General features: G+C 40.5%; 1 protein-coding gene across 10 annotated transcripts in view; it reads left to right on the top strand.

Moving 5' to 3' along the window:
• FANCM (FA complementation group M) overlaps positions 1 to 17,943 on the top strand; it is a 182,316-nt gene that overhangs the window by 123,400 nt on the left and 40,973 nt on the right. For 2 of the 10 annotated variants that reach the window (XM_043549767.1, XM_037901397.2), the window contains exons 14-18: positions 5,587 to 7,582; positions 9,960 to 10,042; positions 10,142 to 10,210; positions 12,614 to 12,748; positions 15,523 to 15,676. In XM_043549767.1, coding sequence (XP_043405702.1) covers positions 5,587 to 7,582; positions 9,960 to 10,042; positions 10,142 to 10,210; positions 12,614 to 12,748; positions 15,523 to 15,676 — 2,437 coding nt within the window. Of the gene's footprint in view, positions 1 to 5,586; positions 7,583 to 7,971; positions 8,033 to 9,959; positions 10,043 to 10,141; positions 10,211 to 12,594; positions 12,749 to 15,522; positions 15,677 to 17,943 lie in introns of those variants that run through there. The other 8 variants (XM_037901400.2, XM_043549772.1, XM_043549768.1 and 5 more) reach the window with 7 other exon arrangements.

Here is a 17,943-nt window from a genome sequence, read left to right as displayed (position 1 = left end):
AGTCTTTTACTTACTTATGTGGGGAGAGGGTGGCATTTTAGGGTCTTGCTACTGTAGGTATAAAAATAAACCTTCCATTGGGATAATTTAATATTGTACATTGTAATTTATTTTGACTGTTGAAATTAGCAAACTGCTTTTGTATATATTTGTTTTGTAGGCTTCAGTAGAATGGATAGCAGTTGGCTATGTCTGTATTAGACGCATTAAGGTTTAGGAACCTTACAAAGAAGCATTAAGGTTTAGGAACATTTGAAACAGTTTGGGATCCAACAATGTGTCTTTGTTATCCATAGTTTATTAGGTTTAGACTATCTATATTTTTAATCATACCTGAACAGTTTTAAAATACATGATTATATCCCTCTAACAGTGGTGAATTGTGGACTATTGGGAACTCCAACATGTGAGCTACAGGGGACTTTCTCAGATGCTCGTTATGTCTGTCTTCCATACAGGAGAAAATTGTTGCAGCCACCATTTCAGGCATCTGTAATACAAACTAGCTATCATTTGTATCCAGAATGGTCATGCTACAATATATCCACTCCAACTCATATTAATCTATTAGTCTCATATTTCATTTGTTCTTTGAGAGCCTCTTAACATCTGTAGAACCACATTGATGATACTGGTTATTTTAGCTGCTACCATGACTGTCATATTTTGCTGCTATGAGTCCTCCTCTCTGAGGAATCGTTTGACTTTACCTTTTTATTGTTATAGCTTATTAGTAAGATCCATTTCGTTGTTTACTGGAAGTAATGACCAAAGAAATACTGGAAAGTGCAACCACTTCCACTGAAACAAGCCTAGTTATTTCTTTTTTAAAGAGGACTGTAGTATTTTCCTCTGAACAATTGTCCTCTGTATCCAAATCAACCAGGTGAACAGAAGTTTTTAAAGAAGCTGGTTTCAGGAGAAGGCTGTCTTTGTAAGAATAACACTCCATTTTAGGGGGGATGGGTTGCACACTATTTGACTTTTGCCAAAAGTTTTGTTTATATTTGATGGCATAGCTGGCTTCTTACATATTGTTTTATGCAGAAGCTTGATTTTTTTTCTAAGTGCATGTTAAAAGCATTCTGATATTTTTAAAATATTGTTAATATTTACTTGTAAATTTAAAAAGGGGATTCGCTGTGTTTCAAAGTAGCGCTCAAGGTACTTTGTTGTTCCAAGTATAGGAAAGACTGTCTTGTACCAAAGAACCAACAAATGTGGGTTTGTCCTTGAGAATTAAGAAGTGAACTGATCAGCTAAAAGGATAACTTTGCAACTATATGTAATTCAAATAGAATAGAATGTACCAGTTTAATTATGACATCTGTTCTTTTGTTTGTTTATACACCATATGGTATAAAAGCCACTAGGCTTAATGTTGTAACGTTGGCATTGAAGTGCTCATTAAAGTTGTAACCGACATCTAATTAACCTTAAGATAGCAAAGTATTAATTGAACTATCCATACTGAAGGTAGTAACTACTCCAAATGCATCATTGGGTAGCTACTGAAACCAACATTTAAAAAAAACAAAACAAAAACCCAAACCCTAAACATTCCAAAGCCCTGTCTTTCCTACACTTTGTTGCGTTAAAGTTATTGACATATAAGTATTTATTTTTCTGTTTCGTCACAATAGATTTGATTCTAATTGTTAGTACTAGTCTTACTTCAATACCTTAGTTTTAAACAAGCCTGTTTTTTTGGAAGATATAACTTTTACAAAGTGTCCATTGTCTTGTAGCATTTATCTGTTAATTTTAAAATAGTAAAAAAAGTATTAATATAGACTTTAGACTTAACCTGCTTTGGACACATTTTATAGCTTATGGAGTCTTTCTTGTGAATTTTAATTCTGATATCCAGAATATCTGAATATCCAGAATATCTGATACAGAAGCCTTAGATAATAGAAAGAGGAATTACAATTAAAATAAATTATCACCTTAAATGCAGCCAAGAAGCCCATTTCAGATGTTAGAACTTTTGTATTTATTTATTTATTTATATACTTGCCTTTTGTGTATTAGGAAAAACTGAATTTAATAATTCTAGACAAGGTTGTTGGTTTAATACAATAATATGAGAGAGAGGGTTGTTTTCCTCTTTCTCGTGACCTACTTTACTGATCAGCTGATGCACTATTGAAACTTGCTAGATTGTGGAGTAGTTTGTCAGATGACATTTTAAGTCTTTAGAAATTGTATGTATTCAGGCTAAAATGTAACTTTTGTAACTCTGTCTTTGCATCCATCAGTAAGTAGTAAGCAGTTTTGTTTGAAGAAACCATTTTGTATGATTTAGCACTGCACTATAGCAAACTAGAACATTTATGTAACTCCCTGTAAGCCTGAAATTAGGACAGATGTCAGTAACCTAGATGTTAGAAGATTTTTGAGCACTGGCTATGTAGACATGACACACTGTTCTGTATTCCTGTTTTAAGTAGCTCGTGTATAAATTGGCTGTACATTATACGTGTTCTACTGGATATTGGGAGATCAACACTTATATCTTTAGATATTAATTTGTCAAATTACTTTTTGATTCTTAAATTGGTTTTTCATGCATATAGTTATACTTAATGCACAGAGAACTAAGAATGAAGCCTGGTGAATTCTCTATATCTTAGATTCCTTTAAAGTCTATCAAGCACTGATGAAAATGAATCCCAGAGCTGAAAGTGTATTACAAACTAATAGCTTTTGTTAACTGTCATTGATTCTTCGGAGTTTCTAAAAAGCTATGATAAAGCTTCATGTCTTTCCTTTTTCCTTCATGATATTGCCACAGCAGACACTGTACAAATTGCATACCCTGTCACAGAAGAGACAGAACTCTTTTCAGAGTAATAAGTAGTTTTTTGGGGGGTTGGGGTTGTAAATGCACACACATGCTGTTTTGGGTACAGTTTTCTTGAAATCCACAGTATAGAAGCCCCCTCCGTAATCCCTTTCCTGTCCATTACTACTTTCTGCTTGCTGGTGGTTACAGAAAATAACCTTCTTGTGGTTTCCTTACATGAGAGTGGAGTTTAGGTTCAAATTTTGATCACTGTCTCTTATTTAAATGAGAGTGTGAGAGATCAAAAATTTAAACTTGATTTTTTATATAGTTTATTGTTAATTCGCTTCTAGTATGCAGTAGTTATTGACGTTTTTCAGGGAAGGATCCACGATTCTCTGGATCCAGGACTGAGGGCTAGTCTACACTGGCAACGTGAAAGCACTGCCGCAGCAGCGCTTTAAGGTGGCTTGTGTAGTCACAGCAGAGAGCTCTCCCAGCACTCTAAAAAAACCCCTCCCCAAGGGGCGCAGCTCCCAGCGCTGCTGCACTGTCTACAATGGCGCTTTACAGCGCTGAAACTTGCTGTGCTCGGGGGGGGGGGGGGGGTGTTTTCACACCCTTGAGCAAGAAAGTTGCAGCACTGTAAAGTGCCAGTGTACACAAGCCCTAAGTCTGAAGATATGAGGTAGTTTAACACAGAAGATCAAAGTACCTAAGTCCGAAAGGCTCTGAATGCTTCTCAGTTTCCTCCACAGTCGTCTTCAGAGAGAAAACCCCTACCAGTCATTTGTGTTCCACATTTGGAAAGGAGTTGGAGCCACAGGTTGGTTCTAATTGTGTTTCTAGGGTTTTCAAGGGTTGACAGAGCCTCCTCCAATCCAAGCAATGGATCCTTTGAGCTGGTGGGGTCTTTGTAACCAGCTTTTCCTTCAGAGATTGTTTTAAGGCCTTTGTTGCCTTACAAAGGGAACCCTTGTTGGGCTTGTCGGATCAGAGCATGACTTACTCACTGTTCAAGTCTCTACACAGACTTCAGATTCGCAGAGGAAAGCTGGAGGTTGTTGGGCCACCATATATTACTACAGCTTCTGTGTTTTCTTTTTCTGCATTGTCTGTTCCCTGGAGTTATGCTTCCTGGGCAGTTTCTTCTCTCTGGATTTGACATCTCAGAACGTATTTGGCCTAGAGTTCCACCTTTGTAGTTTGTCAGCTTTGTGAAGGAAGATCCTTCTCCTGTGGATAAGGAAAGTATGCGCTCTTGAGTTCTGGGACTCCATCCCCTGAGAGGCAAGGCCTGCACAGACTGAGGAGGAACAGGCAGGGCCAACATTGGAGCTTCCACCCCCTTAATTATTAGCCACAGATGATTCTGCCTTGATCTCTTCCTCTTCTATGGATGGCAACAGCCTTTCACTATCTAATGAGCAGAATGGTTGGGTTTTGAAAACAAATGTCCGTTACAGCCAGCTTACACAGAGTTTGGCATACTACAGCTATTGAGAGGGAGAGCTTGCATTCCCTGTGAATGAAGAGTGGCTAGATCCTGCTAGGGAGCTTTTGAACCACCCATGTGCATAAAATAAGAGGCAAAGATCTTCAAAAGTCTCTAGTGATTTGGGGTGACTGATTTGATACAGCTGCAGGAGGGCCAATTTTCTGAAAGTGCTGAGCATCTGCTCTCTGCAAAAATTGGGGCTCCTTTAAAGTGTCTTAAGTGGGCCACCAAAAAACTTGAGGCACCCAAAATCATTTGTCACTTCTGGAAAACTTGGGTTAGTCTCTTTGTCAAGCCTGCAGGGAGGGTTTGAAACTGTAATTCCAGCATATCTGATTTTGTCAGTAGTTTACAAGAAGTCCCACTTTGGAAGAAAGGCTTTTTAATCTGTACTGATGGACAGCTTGCACAATTTGGGAGGAAGGCATATTCCTCAGAGAGTCTTATTTCAAGAATGACAAAATATTGTGGCATTACAGTTATTCCCACTGAACAAACTAAACACTGGACACTTGGCTTGGGAGTATCCAGAAGGAGAATAGATATCCTGGACAGTTAAGGAAGGATGGAAAGTAGATAGATATATTCCTTAAAGATACCATCACTACAAGATTTTCACCCCTGGACCTCAAGTTCCCAGCACAAGATGGAACAGAACTCCTATAGCTCTAAGAATTTTTGACTTTCTGACACAGTAATAATTCTAGCAACTCATGGGCTCTACTCCAATACTTAGTTATGGTGGATTAATCTTTGGTCATGCCACTTTCCATTCTAGCACTCTTGACTCTGAAATTCAGATCTTTGGGTTGAGATGCAAGCACAGATGGTGAAGGGTGCTTATTCTCCCACTGGTGGAGCTGAACTGGTTGCAGCAGAAGTGGATATTTTAAGAAAAAAATCCAAATGCAGATAATGTCATGAAGGAGAATAGTTAACTGCTACTATTAAGGCAGCAGAGGAAACATAATCTACAATGCATGATATTCTCTGTGACAACACTACCTTTTAATTTTTGGTGGGTTTGTTTGTTTTTAAAAAGACTTAGGCCATAATTTTCAACCCTGGATACCTAAATATGTGTGTAAGAACTGAACTTCAGGCAAACTTCATTGGAAAAATTTGGCCTTAGAATCCAAAGGAATTTTCTCTATCCCATTTTTAAGGGTAGTTAAACCTTGGGCCTAGAATCTTGGCATTTATTTTAAATGGTTTTATTAAAATGTCTGTAAACCTGAATCTGTTTGTTTTTATCTGATTTTAAATGTTTGAGTTTAAATATTTGTTTGTTTCTCACCAGGGAGACTGCAGCTATGAACGGGAAATTCAGCCTTATTTAAATATGGACGATATTAAAACCTCAAATGCTCAAAGGAGTAGATGTCTTTCCACCAGCAACTCCAAGGCTGAGAAGGCATTTTCATCCAGAAAAAACGTGGCACAAGGATCGAAAGTAAAACTTGGTTCGTGTTCCTTAAGTGAACTTGATACAGAATGTATTTCACTGTTTAAAACAACCAACTTCAAGACCACAAAAAGAACATCTGCATTAAATTTGAAAATGCCTGCAGCATGTACAGAAGTTAACATTTTAAATTCTTTTTCAACCGCAGAAGACGCTGTTTCTGAATGTACTGTACATAAAAGTCTACCAGATAACAGAGAAAATGTGACATTTCACTTAAATGAATTTACTGCCCCAGGTGATCTCAGTGGAAATGTTACTTGTTGTGCAAGTGAAATAGTAAAGGAATGTAAATCTGTAAATCAAGCCTATAGTTCACTGAACAGAAACTGTGCAGATTCTGGTTACAGTAGCTTCACAGAGGAGAAATCACCAGTTTCACCTAGCTTGTTTTACCTACCGGAAGCAGAGTTGGATTCATTTGCACTCACAACTCCAACTGAGGATCCTTCCTTGATAAAAATAATATTAACAAATGTAAAAAGGCTTTTGTCACAGTCTCCTCCACCTTTGAATAAACTCCATAATTGTGAAGGATTGGACAGAACCAGAGAAGATGAAATCCAACAGCCTGTTCCTTTTCAAAAAGTTATTTCCAACACATTCACAGAGGGATTGCAGGGCAAAACCTCTGTCTCTTTCACAGAGTTCCAGAATCCATCACTCCCCACTCAGAAATGCTCAGAATTAAATGCCCCCAGTAAATTGTGTTCCTCTATAAATAACTGTCCTTCAGAACCAAGCTTCCTTTCTGAGGCTTTTGTTGGCAAGACAAATAATGGTCTTAACTGGGACGACATCTTTGACTGTGACAATGGAGAGCACACAGAAATTCAAAAGGACAATCTAACAATGGTAGATCATGCTCTGACAAATAGCCCTTCAGACAGAAATTCAGTTGACGGGCATAAAATGGATTCTGAAAAGTTCCAGGAAAATGTGGCCACTGACAGAGATGAGAGCATAAATTTATTTGAAGATGAACATTTTTCTGATGTTAACAATGCAAGCCTTTCTAATTACAATTGCAATAAACTTTTGATGTCATCAGATTTGTGTGATAAAGACGCACCAAGTGCTGGACAAATTTCTGAAGGGCATATTTCAGATGCGTGCTTTCTAGACAGTGATACAAACCCCAGAGAATCACTAATAAGCTGTAGGACCAGAAATTTGAAAATATCTGAACATTTGGATATTGTAAGCAAACAATTTCTGGATAATGAAGATCTTTATGACTGTTCTCAGGAACTGTTTTCCGTTAACTTTGATCTGGGATTTTCTATTCAAGAGTCTGAGGATGAACAAATAGACATGAATGGTAGTCAAAATTCAGATGGTATCTTGGGCACTCATGTAGATGTTAAACCTACTAGAGGTGAAAATGAGTTATCAAATGATAACTTAAGACATCCATCTCCACCAAAATTGAAAGATGAAAGCATTGCAAGAACAAACTTTTCTACACCATTGCCCTCACAGAATCAGAGAACGAATCAAGCAAAACTGACTGAAAACTGTATCTCAGTCATTTCTCCTATGAAGCTAAGAGAAGAAAAGGAACATGGATCATATGACTCTTTAGCTTCTGCATTTTCCACACCAAAAGGTAGAAAGGTTAGGAATGTTAAAGTCCTCAAAAGAATTTCTATGAATGCTTTTTCTAGAATCAGGCAGGAAATTCCCCAGATTTTGCCTACAAATAAAGTAAATACCAACACTGTTAAAGTTGGGCTAAATTCAGCTTTTGATACACCAGACCTCCCCTCAGGAAAGACTGAAAACCTGGACCACAGACAGCTGCATGTTTCCCAGAAGTTTCCTATTGAAGGTAAGGTGTCAGCTGTAGTTAATTGAAAGGTTGCTCATACTTCCATTAAAAAAAATAAATAGATCTTCCTGTAGAATTCAATAATTCATGGGTCCTCAACCTTTAGGTTGTGACATCAGGAGTGTGGGAGGAAGCACAACCCCTTGATTTCTGGGGGGGGGGCAACCTTTATGGCTATGTGGGGATGGACCCCAGAATTCTCTTGGATGGATAACGCAGTATGGATAATGTTGTACAGAGATTGCCAGAGCATCAGCTAATAACTCCTATCGGTTTTACTGATAGGAATAAATTATTTTCTCATCACCCTTGAGCTATCATAAAGAATTATTCTTTGTTCAGTAAGGGTTCCTTTGGATTACAGCTGAGAATGTTTTTTTTATTGGCAGCATTCAGACTCAGCAGTGGATTATACAGTCTGATTTTTGAGGGGAGAAGGAAGAGAAATGTGTGAGCATAATCCTAAGGAACTTTAGTTTCTATAAAGCTTGCCTCAGATTTCACTTGGTTAACATGCAGAATACATATTTAAATGTGTCTGTTTCAGGCGGAATGACTGTGAATACTGCAGCAATTGGGGGTCTAGGTTAAACCCCTAAAGTCTGTGCACAAGTACTGATCATGTGAACATGTGAGATGCAGTTATGTGAACTGTAGCTGCCTTTAAAGCCTGTTTAATCCTCTCAGTGTCTTATTTGTAATCATCTCGATCTGTTACTCTGTAACCCCTAAATCCATGCCTTCACATTTTTGTATCATAGTTCTAAATGGGACAGAAATTGTATTGACAGATCTGTTTAATTTTAATTACACAGTGACTGACTTGCATGGTAAATATTTCCTGACAATAACTTCTGCTGGAACGTGGATTGCCTTTATAAATGTCAGTTTATAAAGGGTGTAAGGGTGCGTGTGTGTGTAAAATCTTCTAAATCTCTCCCTTGTTCTAGGTGCATCTATACCACAAAATTCATAAATTCCATACTGCTGTCCTTAAAAGCCCAAACCTTCCCAACTGATCAGGGCCAGCAGTCTTCTCTTCCCTCCTCTGTCCCTCCAGCCCACTTATCTCTAAATAACCTTGAACTACTTTGACAAAAATCAAGATCTAATGTTACTGAACCTGATTCTTGGGGCCTACTGAGGTTTGCTGCCTGGTTTCATTATTACTCTTAAATGTTGAAAATAACTCACTGCTGAGCAGTCTCTTCCTGCAGCTGAAGAGTCTTTCTTTTCTCCCCCTACGCTCCTACTACACTTGCTCAGTCTCTCCAGTTACTGGATTCTCTAAAGTCTCTTGCTTGCTTGCTTGTTTTTGCCAGAAACTTAGGTTCCTTCTAGAATCTGGCTGAGGCACATTGCTCGGACTCTCACATCTCCCTGTGTGATGTCTATATCTGTTCAGTCTTCAGGATGTTTGAGCAAGCAACTTCAGTAAACACTTAAATTAACTAAATTTAATAAACAAATTCAACCTAGTAAAAAAGTCTGGAATTAGTGAATTAGGTCAGTTATTTCCAACTAGAAGAAGATGTAGTGAATAAGGATCACTACAATTTAATGTTTGAAGACATTGCTATAGAAGTGCTAGGTAGTATGACTTATTAGTGCTTCTCCCTAAAGTAATAAAACCAATGTTCACTTCGCCTTCTTTCTGTTGCAAGCACCAAAATTAATAAAGAAATAAATAAATAACCCTGCCAACTGTGACTATAGCAAGTCTCAGGCACACCTTGGAGAAAAAAATTAGAGAAGGTGAAAGGACTGCTAAAATAGCCTCTTGATGGCTCTTACTGGCAAATTAGAAAACTCATCAGAGAACATCCGTCTGTTCAGGAACTCCATGTAAGAGTCAGAATGGACAGCTATATCTTGGGCAGTGTAGGGAATATGGCATCTTTCAGAATACATCAAACAGGGTATAATTCTTTGTAGTTCACTAGAAAATTAATACACAGACTGTTACAGATTTCGTAAGAAGAATTTTCAGTCAGTTCCACTTCTCTTCAGGGTGTGCTGGAACAAAAGAAGAATGTGGCAACTAACAAGAAAATAAATATGTAACTTGTTCACTACTAATATGGGTTTTTTCCCCTCTTTTACTTTATTCTCTCCACTCTTCATCTTCTGTGCTGCATGGGTAATTACTTCAATGCAAAGAAATACACAGTAAACCTCATTTTCCTTGTATCTCAGTAGGAAAATACTTGTTTTGGCTACCAGGGCTAACAGGAACAATGCTTACTACATACATCAATAAGTAATTATTTTTTTAGACATCTTCAAAGCCAAATAGATTATGATTGTTTGGTTAGAGCTATATTGTGTTGTAGAGAATAAATTTTCTTATGATTGTTATCTATTTGCCACTCCTCAGTAGAAAGTAGCAGCGAAAGTGAAGAAGAGATTGTTTTCCAAAGGAAAAATAAGAAAAAAGGAAATGTTTTGAAGTCTCCTGATGTGAGTCATTAAAAAAAAAAAGAAAGTTTCATTAAACGCCAAAGCAAAACTCCTTTCTGGAATCTGTAATTACATTTTAATTTATTTCTATTCACCAAGGTTAAGAATAACAGCGATTTTGAATCACCAGTTCATGCTGTCAAGAAGCGTAGACATCCACTTAACACAGTAAGTAAATGCTTGAACAAGACATAAAGAAAATATGTTTAAAAGAACACAATTTCACTCAGCTGATTTTAAAATGGCAAACACTTTCCCAATCACTATAGAATCTTTCCTACTTTAAAAAAAAAAATAACCCAAAACCTGCTTTGGTGTACCATAAGGGACGCTGACTCACGAATATAAAGCATGCAAAGTAAAGTTTACAGTCCATTTTAAAATGTGCTAAGGGACAACATCTCTTGCAAAATGGCCTCCTCTTCATTCCAATTCTAATAATTAATTTCTCAGATTTTCGGCTCTTGGTCACATTTTTGGATGCAAACTTAATTTCTGAAATACTCCCTTCTCAGGGTAAAAGTCCAGCTTTTGTAAAGGTCTTAGAGGATATCTGAAACTTTCAGAAAAACAGCATTTGGAAAATAAAATTGGGGGAGCCAGTTTTAGGGTATGTATGGTAGATTATTTTGCAGACTAGCTATGCTAGTGTCTCCCTTTCCCCCTCACTCCCCTCTTCCTGCCTCCAAAGCTGTCTAGTCCAATTGCTAGTTGGATAGATCTCTTCCACATCACTCAAACCACCGTTGTAAATGACATTAACTGGCAACTTTGGCATTCTCTGGAGTGAGGCCCAGCGAGCCAGCTGCTGTGGCCCCTGCCCTTCTGGAAACAACAAAGACAATACAATTCTGGGAAATGTTGAATTTCAGTTCCACGGCTCGTCTGTACGTTGTGCTTTAATTACAAAGTAAAACTAGAATGAATTTCCAGTTTCAGGTAGGCAAATATCAGGATACTCTGCAATAGCTTGGATGATTTAAACTAGGGCTTGTCTACGCAGTTTTTTGCACTGATTTTACAAAATTGTTGTACAAACGAATTTAAATTTGTACGTACTCCTAGTGTGGACACACTGACATTGGTTTAAGCCAGTTTATATCAGTTTAGCCATTTTAATTTAAATACCATTTATATTTAGCAGTATATTTAAAAAAAATACCAAATTGTTAAATAAAACTGATTTGGGGTTCTAAGACTTTGTTTAAAAAGTTACTTGGAAAATGAGTTAATAGATGTTTTGGCGTTCCTTTTGCAAAACCTAATCAAATGGAATATTCAGAACTGGAAACAAAGATTCACTTGTTTAAGTTGTTTATAAAGCTAAATCATTCATAGATATTAAGGTCAGAAGGGACCATTATGTTCATCTAGTCTGACCTCCTGAATTAATCTTTAAATATTCATGGTAAATAGGCCCAATGGCCTGTGATGGGATGTTAGATGGGGTGGGATCTGAGTTACTACAGAGAATTCTTTCCTGGGTATCTGGCTGGTGAATCTTGCCCATATGCTCAGGGTTCAGCTGATCGCCATATTTGGGGTCGGGAAGGAATTTTCCTCCAGGGCAGATTGGAAGAGGCCCTGGGGGGTTTTTCGCCTTCCTCTGCAGCATGGGGCCCGGGTCACTTGCTGGAGGATTCTCTGCACCTTGAAGTCTTTAAACCGCGATTTGAGGACTTCAGTAGCTCAACATAGGTGAGAGGTTTATCGCAGGAGTCGGTGGGTGCGATTCTGTGGCCTGCATTGTGCAGGAGGTCAGACTAGACGATCATAATGGTCCCTTCTGACCTTAATATGTTGGGCTTCAAGAGCTAGCTCATCAGGGGCCTGATCCAGGACCAAAAGCATCTGACCCAAACTCATTAGAATGTTTCTTTCTTCTCTCCCTTTGACCCCTAAATATCTTATTTAAGATGCATATGTAGTTGTATCTGGCAATGAATTATACATTCACAGTTTTAAGAACAGAGCCTCTCTCCTTATAAGGATTAGTAAAATAAGAGAGTTGTGCTACCAATAAGCCCACAAAGCTTTCATATCATATTTCACTTAATCTTTTTTCCGAATGACATAAGCTTTCTTCTCCCTTCCTCAAAAATGGATGGCTTCTTTATTTCATAGAAAGATTACTATTAATGTTCTTTTTGTGGGAGTATAATTATCATCATATCAGATGCACAGATTATTTAGATCAGAGAATCTCAAACTGGGGTATTCGGAGGGCAGTCGGGGAGAGAAACCAGAGAGCAGCAGATGCTGGCCAAGCACCCAGGTCTGAAGGCGGTACCACCACCAGCAGTGGAGAAGTAAGAGTGGCAATGCCATACTATGCCACCCTTACTTTTATGCTGCCTTCAGAGCTAAGCAGCCATATATGTACTTGTGTGGCAAGAGTGAGGGAGGCGTAAACTACTACAGACACAAAGAAAGGGGGTGGCGCGATCAAATAAGTTTGACAACCACTTGCTTAGATAATATTTGATATTGAAGAATAGCAAACTGAGCCATTATGAATGGTTACATGACCGTCTTCTTCCTATTCACTGAAGTGTTTGTAACATACTCTAGTCAGACGTATCTAGTGATGAGGGCATGGATTTTCACAAGAAATCAAACAGGACTGTGGATTGCGACATGAGCCGTTACAGGAAACAACTAAAAGGTGTCAAAAGGCAAAAGAGTGATGACAACTTTATGTTCAAGGTAGGAGCTTTACATGTTGGGTAGAGGGTAGGGTCCCCGGGGGGGCTGTTAGGAATCATAGAATCATAGAATATCAGGGTTGGAAGGGACCCCAGAAGGTCATCTAGTCCAACCCCCTGCTCGAAGCAGGACCAAGTCCCAGTTAAATCATCCCAGCCAGGGCTTTGCCAAGCCTGACCTTAAAAACCTCTAAGGAAGGAGATTCTACCACCTCCCTAGGTAACGCATTCCAGTGTTTCACCACCCTCTTAGTGAAAAAGTTTTTCCTAATATCCAATCTAAACCTCCCCCATTGCAACTTGAGACCATTACTCCTCGTTCTGTCATCTGCTACCATTGAGAACAGTCTAGAGCCATCCTCTTTGGAACCCCCTTTCAGGTAGCTGAAAGCAGCTATCAAATCCCCCCTCATTCTTCTCTTCTGCAGACTAAACAATCCCAGCTCCCTCAGCCTCTCCTCATAAGTCATGTGCTCTAGACCCCTAATCATTTTTGTTGCCCTTTGCTGGACTCTCTCCAATTTATCCACATCCTTCTTGTAGTGTGGGGCCCAAAACTGGACACAGTACTCCAGATGAGGCCTCACCAATGTCGAATAGAGGGGGACGATCATGTCCCTCGATCTGCTCGCTATGCCCCTACTTATACATCCCAAAATGCCATTGGCCTTCTTGGCAACAAGGGCACACTGCTGACTCATATCCAGCTTCTCGTCCACTGTCACCCCTAGGTCCTTTTCCGCAGAACTGCTGCCTAGCCATTCGGTCCCTAGTCTGTAGCAGTGCATTGGATTCTTCCGTCCTAAGTGCAGGACCCTGCACTTATCCTTATTGAACCTCATCAGATTTCTTTTGGCCCAATCCTCCAATTTGTCTAGGTCCTTCTGTATCCTATCCCTCCCCTCCAGCGTATCTACCACTCCTCCCAGTTTAGTATCATCCGCAAATTTGCTGAGAGTGCAATCCACACCATCCTCCAGATCATTTATGAAGATATTGAACAAAACCGGCCCCAGGACCGACCCCTGGGGCACTCCACTTGACACCGGCTGCCAACTAGACATGGAGCCATTGATCACTACCCGTTGAGCCCGACAATCTAGCCAGCTTTCTACCCACCTTATAGTGCATTCATCCAGCCCATACTTCCTTAACTTGCTGACAAGAATACTGTGGGAGACCGTGTCAAAAGCTTTGCTAAAGTCAAGAAACAATACATCCACTGCTTTCCCTTCATCCACAGAACCAGTAATCTCATCATAAAAGGCGATTAGATTAGTCAGGCATGACCTTCCCTTGGTGAATCCATGCTGACTGTTCCTGATCACTTTCCTCTCCTCTAAGTGCTTCAGGATTGATTCTTTGAGGACCTGCTCCATGATTTTTCCAGGGACTGAGGTGAGGCTGACTGGCCTGTAGTTCCCAGGATCCTCCTTCTTCCCTTTTTTAAAGATTGGCACTACATTAGCCTTTTTCCAGTCATCCGGGACTTCCCCCGTTCGCCACGAGTTTTCAAAGATAATGGCCAAGGGCTCTGCAATCACAGCCGCCAATTCCTTCAGCACTCTCGGATGCAACTCGTCCGGCCCCATGGACTTGTGCACGTCCAGCTTTTCTAAATAGTCCCTAACCACCTCTATCTCCACAGAGGGCTGGCCATCTCTTCCCCATTTTGTGATGCCCAGCGCAGCAGTCTGGGAGCTGACCTTGTTAGTGAAAACAGAGGCAAAAAAAGCATTGAGTACATTAGCTTTTTCCACATCCTCTGTCACTAGCTTGCCTCCCTCATTCAGTAAGGGGCCCACACTTTCCTTGGCTTTCTTCTTGTTGCCAACATACCTGAAGAAACCCTTCTTGTTACTCTTGACATCTCTTGCTAGCTGCAGCTCCAGGTGCGATTTGGCCCTCCTGATATCTTTCCTACATGCCCGAGCAATATTTTTATACTCTTCCCTGGTCATATGTCCAACCTTCCACTTCTTGTAAGCTTCTTTTTTATGTTTAAGATCCGCTAGGATTTCACCATTAAGCCAAGCCGGTCGCCTGCCATATTTACTATTCTTTCGACTCATCGGGATGGTTTGTCCCTGTAACCTCAACAGGGATTCCTTGAAATACAGCCAGCTCTCCTGGACTCCCTTCCCCTTCATGTTAGTCCCCCAGGGGATCCTGGCCATCTGTTCCCTGAGGGAGTCGAAGTCTGCTTTCCTGAAGTCCAGGGTCCGTATCCTGCTGCTTACCTTTCTTCCCTGCGTCAGGATCCTGAACTCAACCAACTCATGGTCACTTCAGACCAGGAGTGGGGGTCCTGTGCGGGAGTGGTCAGGGGACAAGGAGCAGGGGGGGATGGATGGGTCAGGGGTTCTGAGGGGGACAGTCAGGGGGCGGGAAGTGGAGGGGGCAGATAGGGGGCGGGGTCCAGGCTGTTTGAGGAGGCACAGCCTTCCCTACCCTGCCCTCCGTACAGTTTCACACCCCAATGTGGCCCTCGGGCCAAAAAGTTTGCCCACCCCTGGACTATATGCTCTCTGCTTTCAGCATTTGAGTCAGCCCCCATTTTGACTTTGGCTACTCCTTTCTAACCTCAGTTGCAGCAATTTGACTGTACTCTTTCATGGCTTTCTCTTCCTTTGATTTCAAAGTCTGACATATAAAATCTGTGGTCATCGGAGAGCCCTGTGTCTCCTGAATTCATTAATTGATTTTACTTATCTACGATACAAGTTCCTCTGAAGTATGCTACTGTAAATGACTCACTTGTTTGCATTTTCATAGAGTGCAGCCAGACAATTTTTAGATGAAGAAGCTGAACTTTCCGTACAAGAGGCAGAGGATATTTCATCTGATGAGAGTGATTCAGAGAACGAACAAAACTCCTCACTCAATCAATTCCTTAATGATGAGACACAGTTCACAGAGGTTTTAAATGGTAAATGAAGAATATCACTTTCCCTTCTATTAAAACAGTGTTTGAGATTTTCTCTTGAAGATCTGATCTCACAGGTAACCATTAGACACATTTTATCGAGGAACATATTGCATAAAAGGCCAAATATTTCCATGTGGTGAAAGCAACGTGTAAAAAGGGTGAGATACACAATGTCCAATTGTTGTATGTGAGATCTGAGAAAGAAGGATGGGAAGGAGGGTGTGTTGGAGAAGAAAAGGGGAAGATTTTCTAGTGAAAGTGAGAGGTGTGTGTGGAGAATTTTAGAAGGAATTTTAGCTGAGGCAATGTTCCACATGCCCCTTCTTCCTTTCTCTCTCCCCCATTTGCTTACATTATGTGGGGGCAGCTGCTTCTCTTCTTCCCCCCACCCCCCAGGGCATCGGGGCTTGGAATCACATACTGCATCTGACCCCAGGCACTGAGACCTGTCCTGCTGCTGGAGCTGGATGATTGGTTCCTGTTGGTGGTGGAGTGTGAGGGATTGATACAGTTTGCTGCTTAGGCGGGGAGTAGCCCTTGTGAGCTCCTTGTTTCAGCCTCACCTTTAATCTAGTTGCTGGATCTCTTGTGATTCTGGGAGGTAGGCAGATCACTTAGCTTTGGGGTCTGGAAGGGATTTTTCCCATATGGCAAAACTGACCAACCTACTATGTGGGTTTTCACTTTCTCTCCTATATTCTGGAGGTCTGGTTTTGAGGGGTTCAAATGACAATTGTCACAACTTGGGCAGATTCCAGTGCAGGTGGAGGGGTAGAAAGGGTCGATGTGAGGTCCTTGTAATCCATGCAGCTGCTGGGTATTGGTCCTGGGCACAGCCCTGCATGGAGAGAGGGTGTACCTTCTTGTGACATGGCATATGGCTCCCTTCACCTCCTCTCTCCTACCTATGACGTGAAGGAAGGGAGCAAGTCAGCACTTTGTTTTCCAGTCTCGGTAGGCTTGAGGCTGCAGAAGGGGGCATGGCTTTCACACACACCCTCAAATTTATAATCCACCAGGGCTATCTGTGCCAGGTGAGGTCTGCATTGGAACAACCCTGCTGGGTAGTTTGGAGTAGTCACTCCAGTTGGATAATACTTTTAAATAAAGCAATAGCCACTGCATTTAACCCTGCTATGGTGTCTGTGTCTCATGGTGTTCATGTCCACATAGATTTACAATGCATTTTATTCTTCACTGCGGGCTTCTGGGGTGTGACAGTGTCGTGCAATGTTGAAGAAGCTCTTCAAGGATTGACTGATTATAACCAGGTTGTATTTCCTTAAGTGATTTTTTTCCTCCATTATGAATGTAGAAAACCCTCAGTTTTCCATTCCAGTTGGGGTCTGTCTGGATCTTTCAGGTCTCCTAGGAAAATGCTTTTATATAAAGTGAGGATTATGATCAGGTGCTTTTTAAGATAAAATGGTATGAACTTACTGATAAAGTTGAGGAAGCAAAGTTTTTCTGCTGGGATGATTAATTAATTGTTTAGTACTTTTGTGCAAATCGTTGGCTGTGTGGGGAATGAGGCAGGACCAAGGAATTAGTAATCACAAGTGAAGTGAGTGGTTACTCCAGTAGATTACTGTCTGAGGTTTGTTCCCCCCGAGGAATAGATCTGGAAGATGGCCTGTCAAATCTGTTCCACTTTCTATTCTGAATTATTCTTTTAGCAACCAGGATGCATTTTATACACTATGCCAGACTTGCATCTGTTTCATTTCCAACTTTCTGCTCCCCTGTTCTATACAGTCCTATATAAGGGGATGAGGGAGGAAGTAAGTATGAGATTGTGGAATATCGGCCAGCAAAATGTTGGAAATCACCAGCTTTGGAAACAAATGTTTCATGTAAGGAGGTGGGAAGAAATTGATGCTAATGGATGGTGTCTTGTTCAGGTTAAATAATTAGGTGCTCTGAGTCTGGAAGGCTAATTTTGTCTTTGAGGGAAGGATGTAGGAAAATGGATTCATCTTCACTTTGGTTTGATAGATTCTTAAAGGCAGTTACTTGAGGAGTTTTCTCCTGCAGCTCAGGTCTCAGTTGTTCCCTGTTTATGTTGGATTTCGACAATGCCATCCCTGTTTTCAGAGCGACCCATGAAGAGATGATGGTTAGATCCATTTTCAGGGAGACTTGCATAGTGGAAAAATGGATGGTTTGAATGTTACAGATACATGATGTCAACCTTCTCTGTTGGGAGCTATAATGAGCTTTATGAGGTCTGCCTATTGGGAGAAATCTTATGGCACAAAAGAACGTGC

Source organism: Chelonia mydas, chromosome 6, assembly GCF_015237465.2.
Source record: "Chelonia mydas isolate rCheMyd1 chromosome 6, rCheMyd1.pri.v2, whole genome shotgun sequence".
Classification (NCBI taxonomy): domain Eukaryota; kingdom Metazoa; phylum Chordata; order Testudines; family Cheloniidae; genus Chelonia; species Chelonia mydas.
Note: the sequence above shows the minus strand (reverse complement) of the source record. Positions and strands in the feature narration are given on the sequence as shown.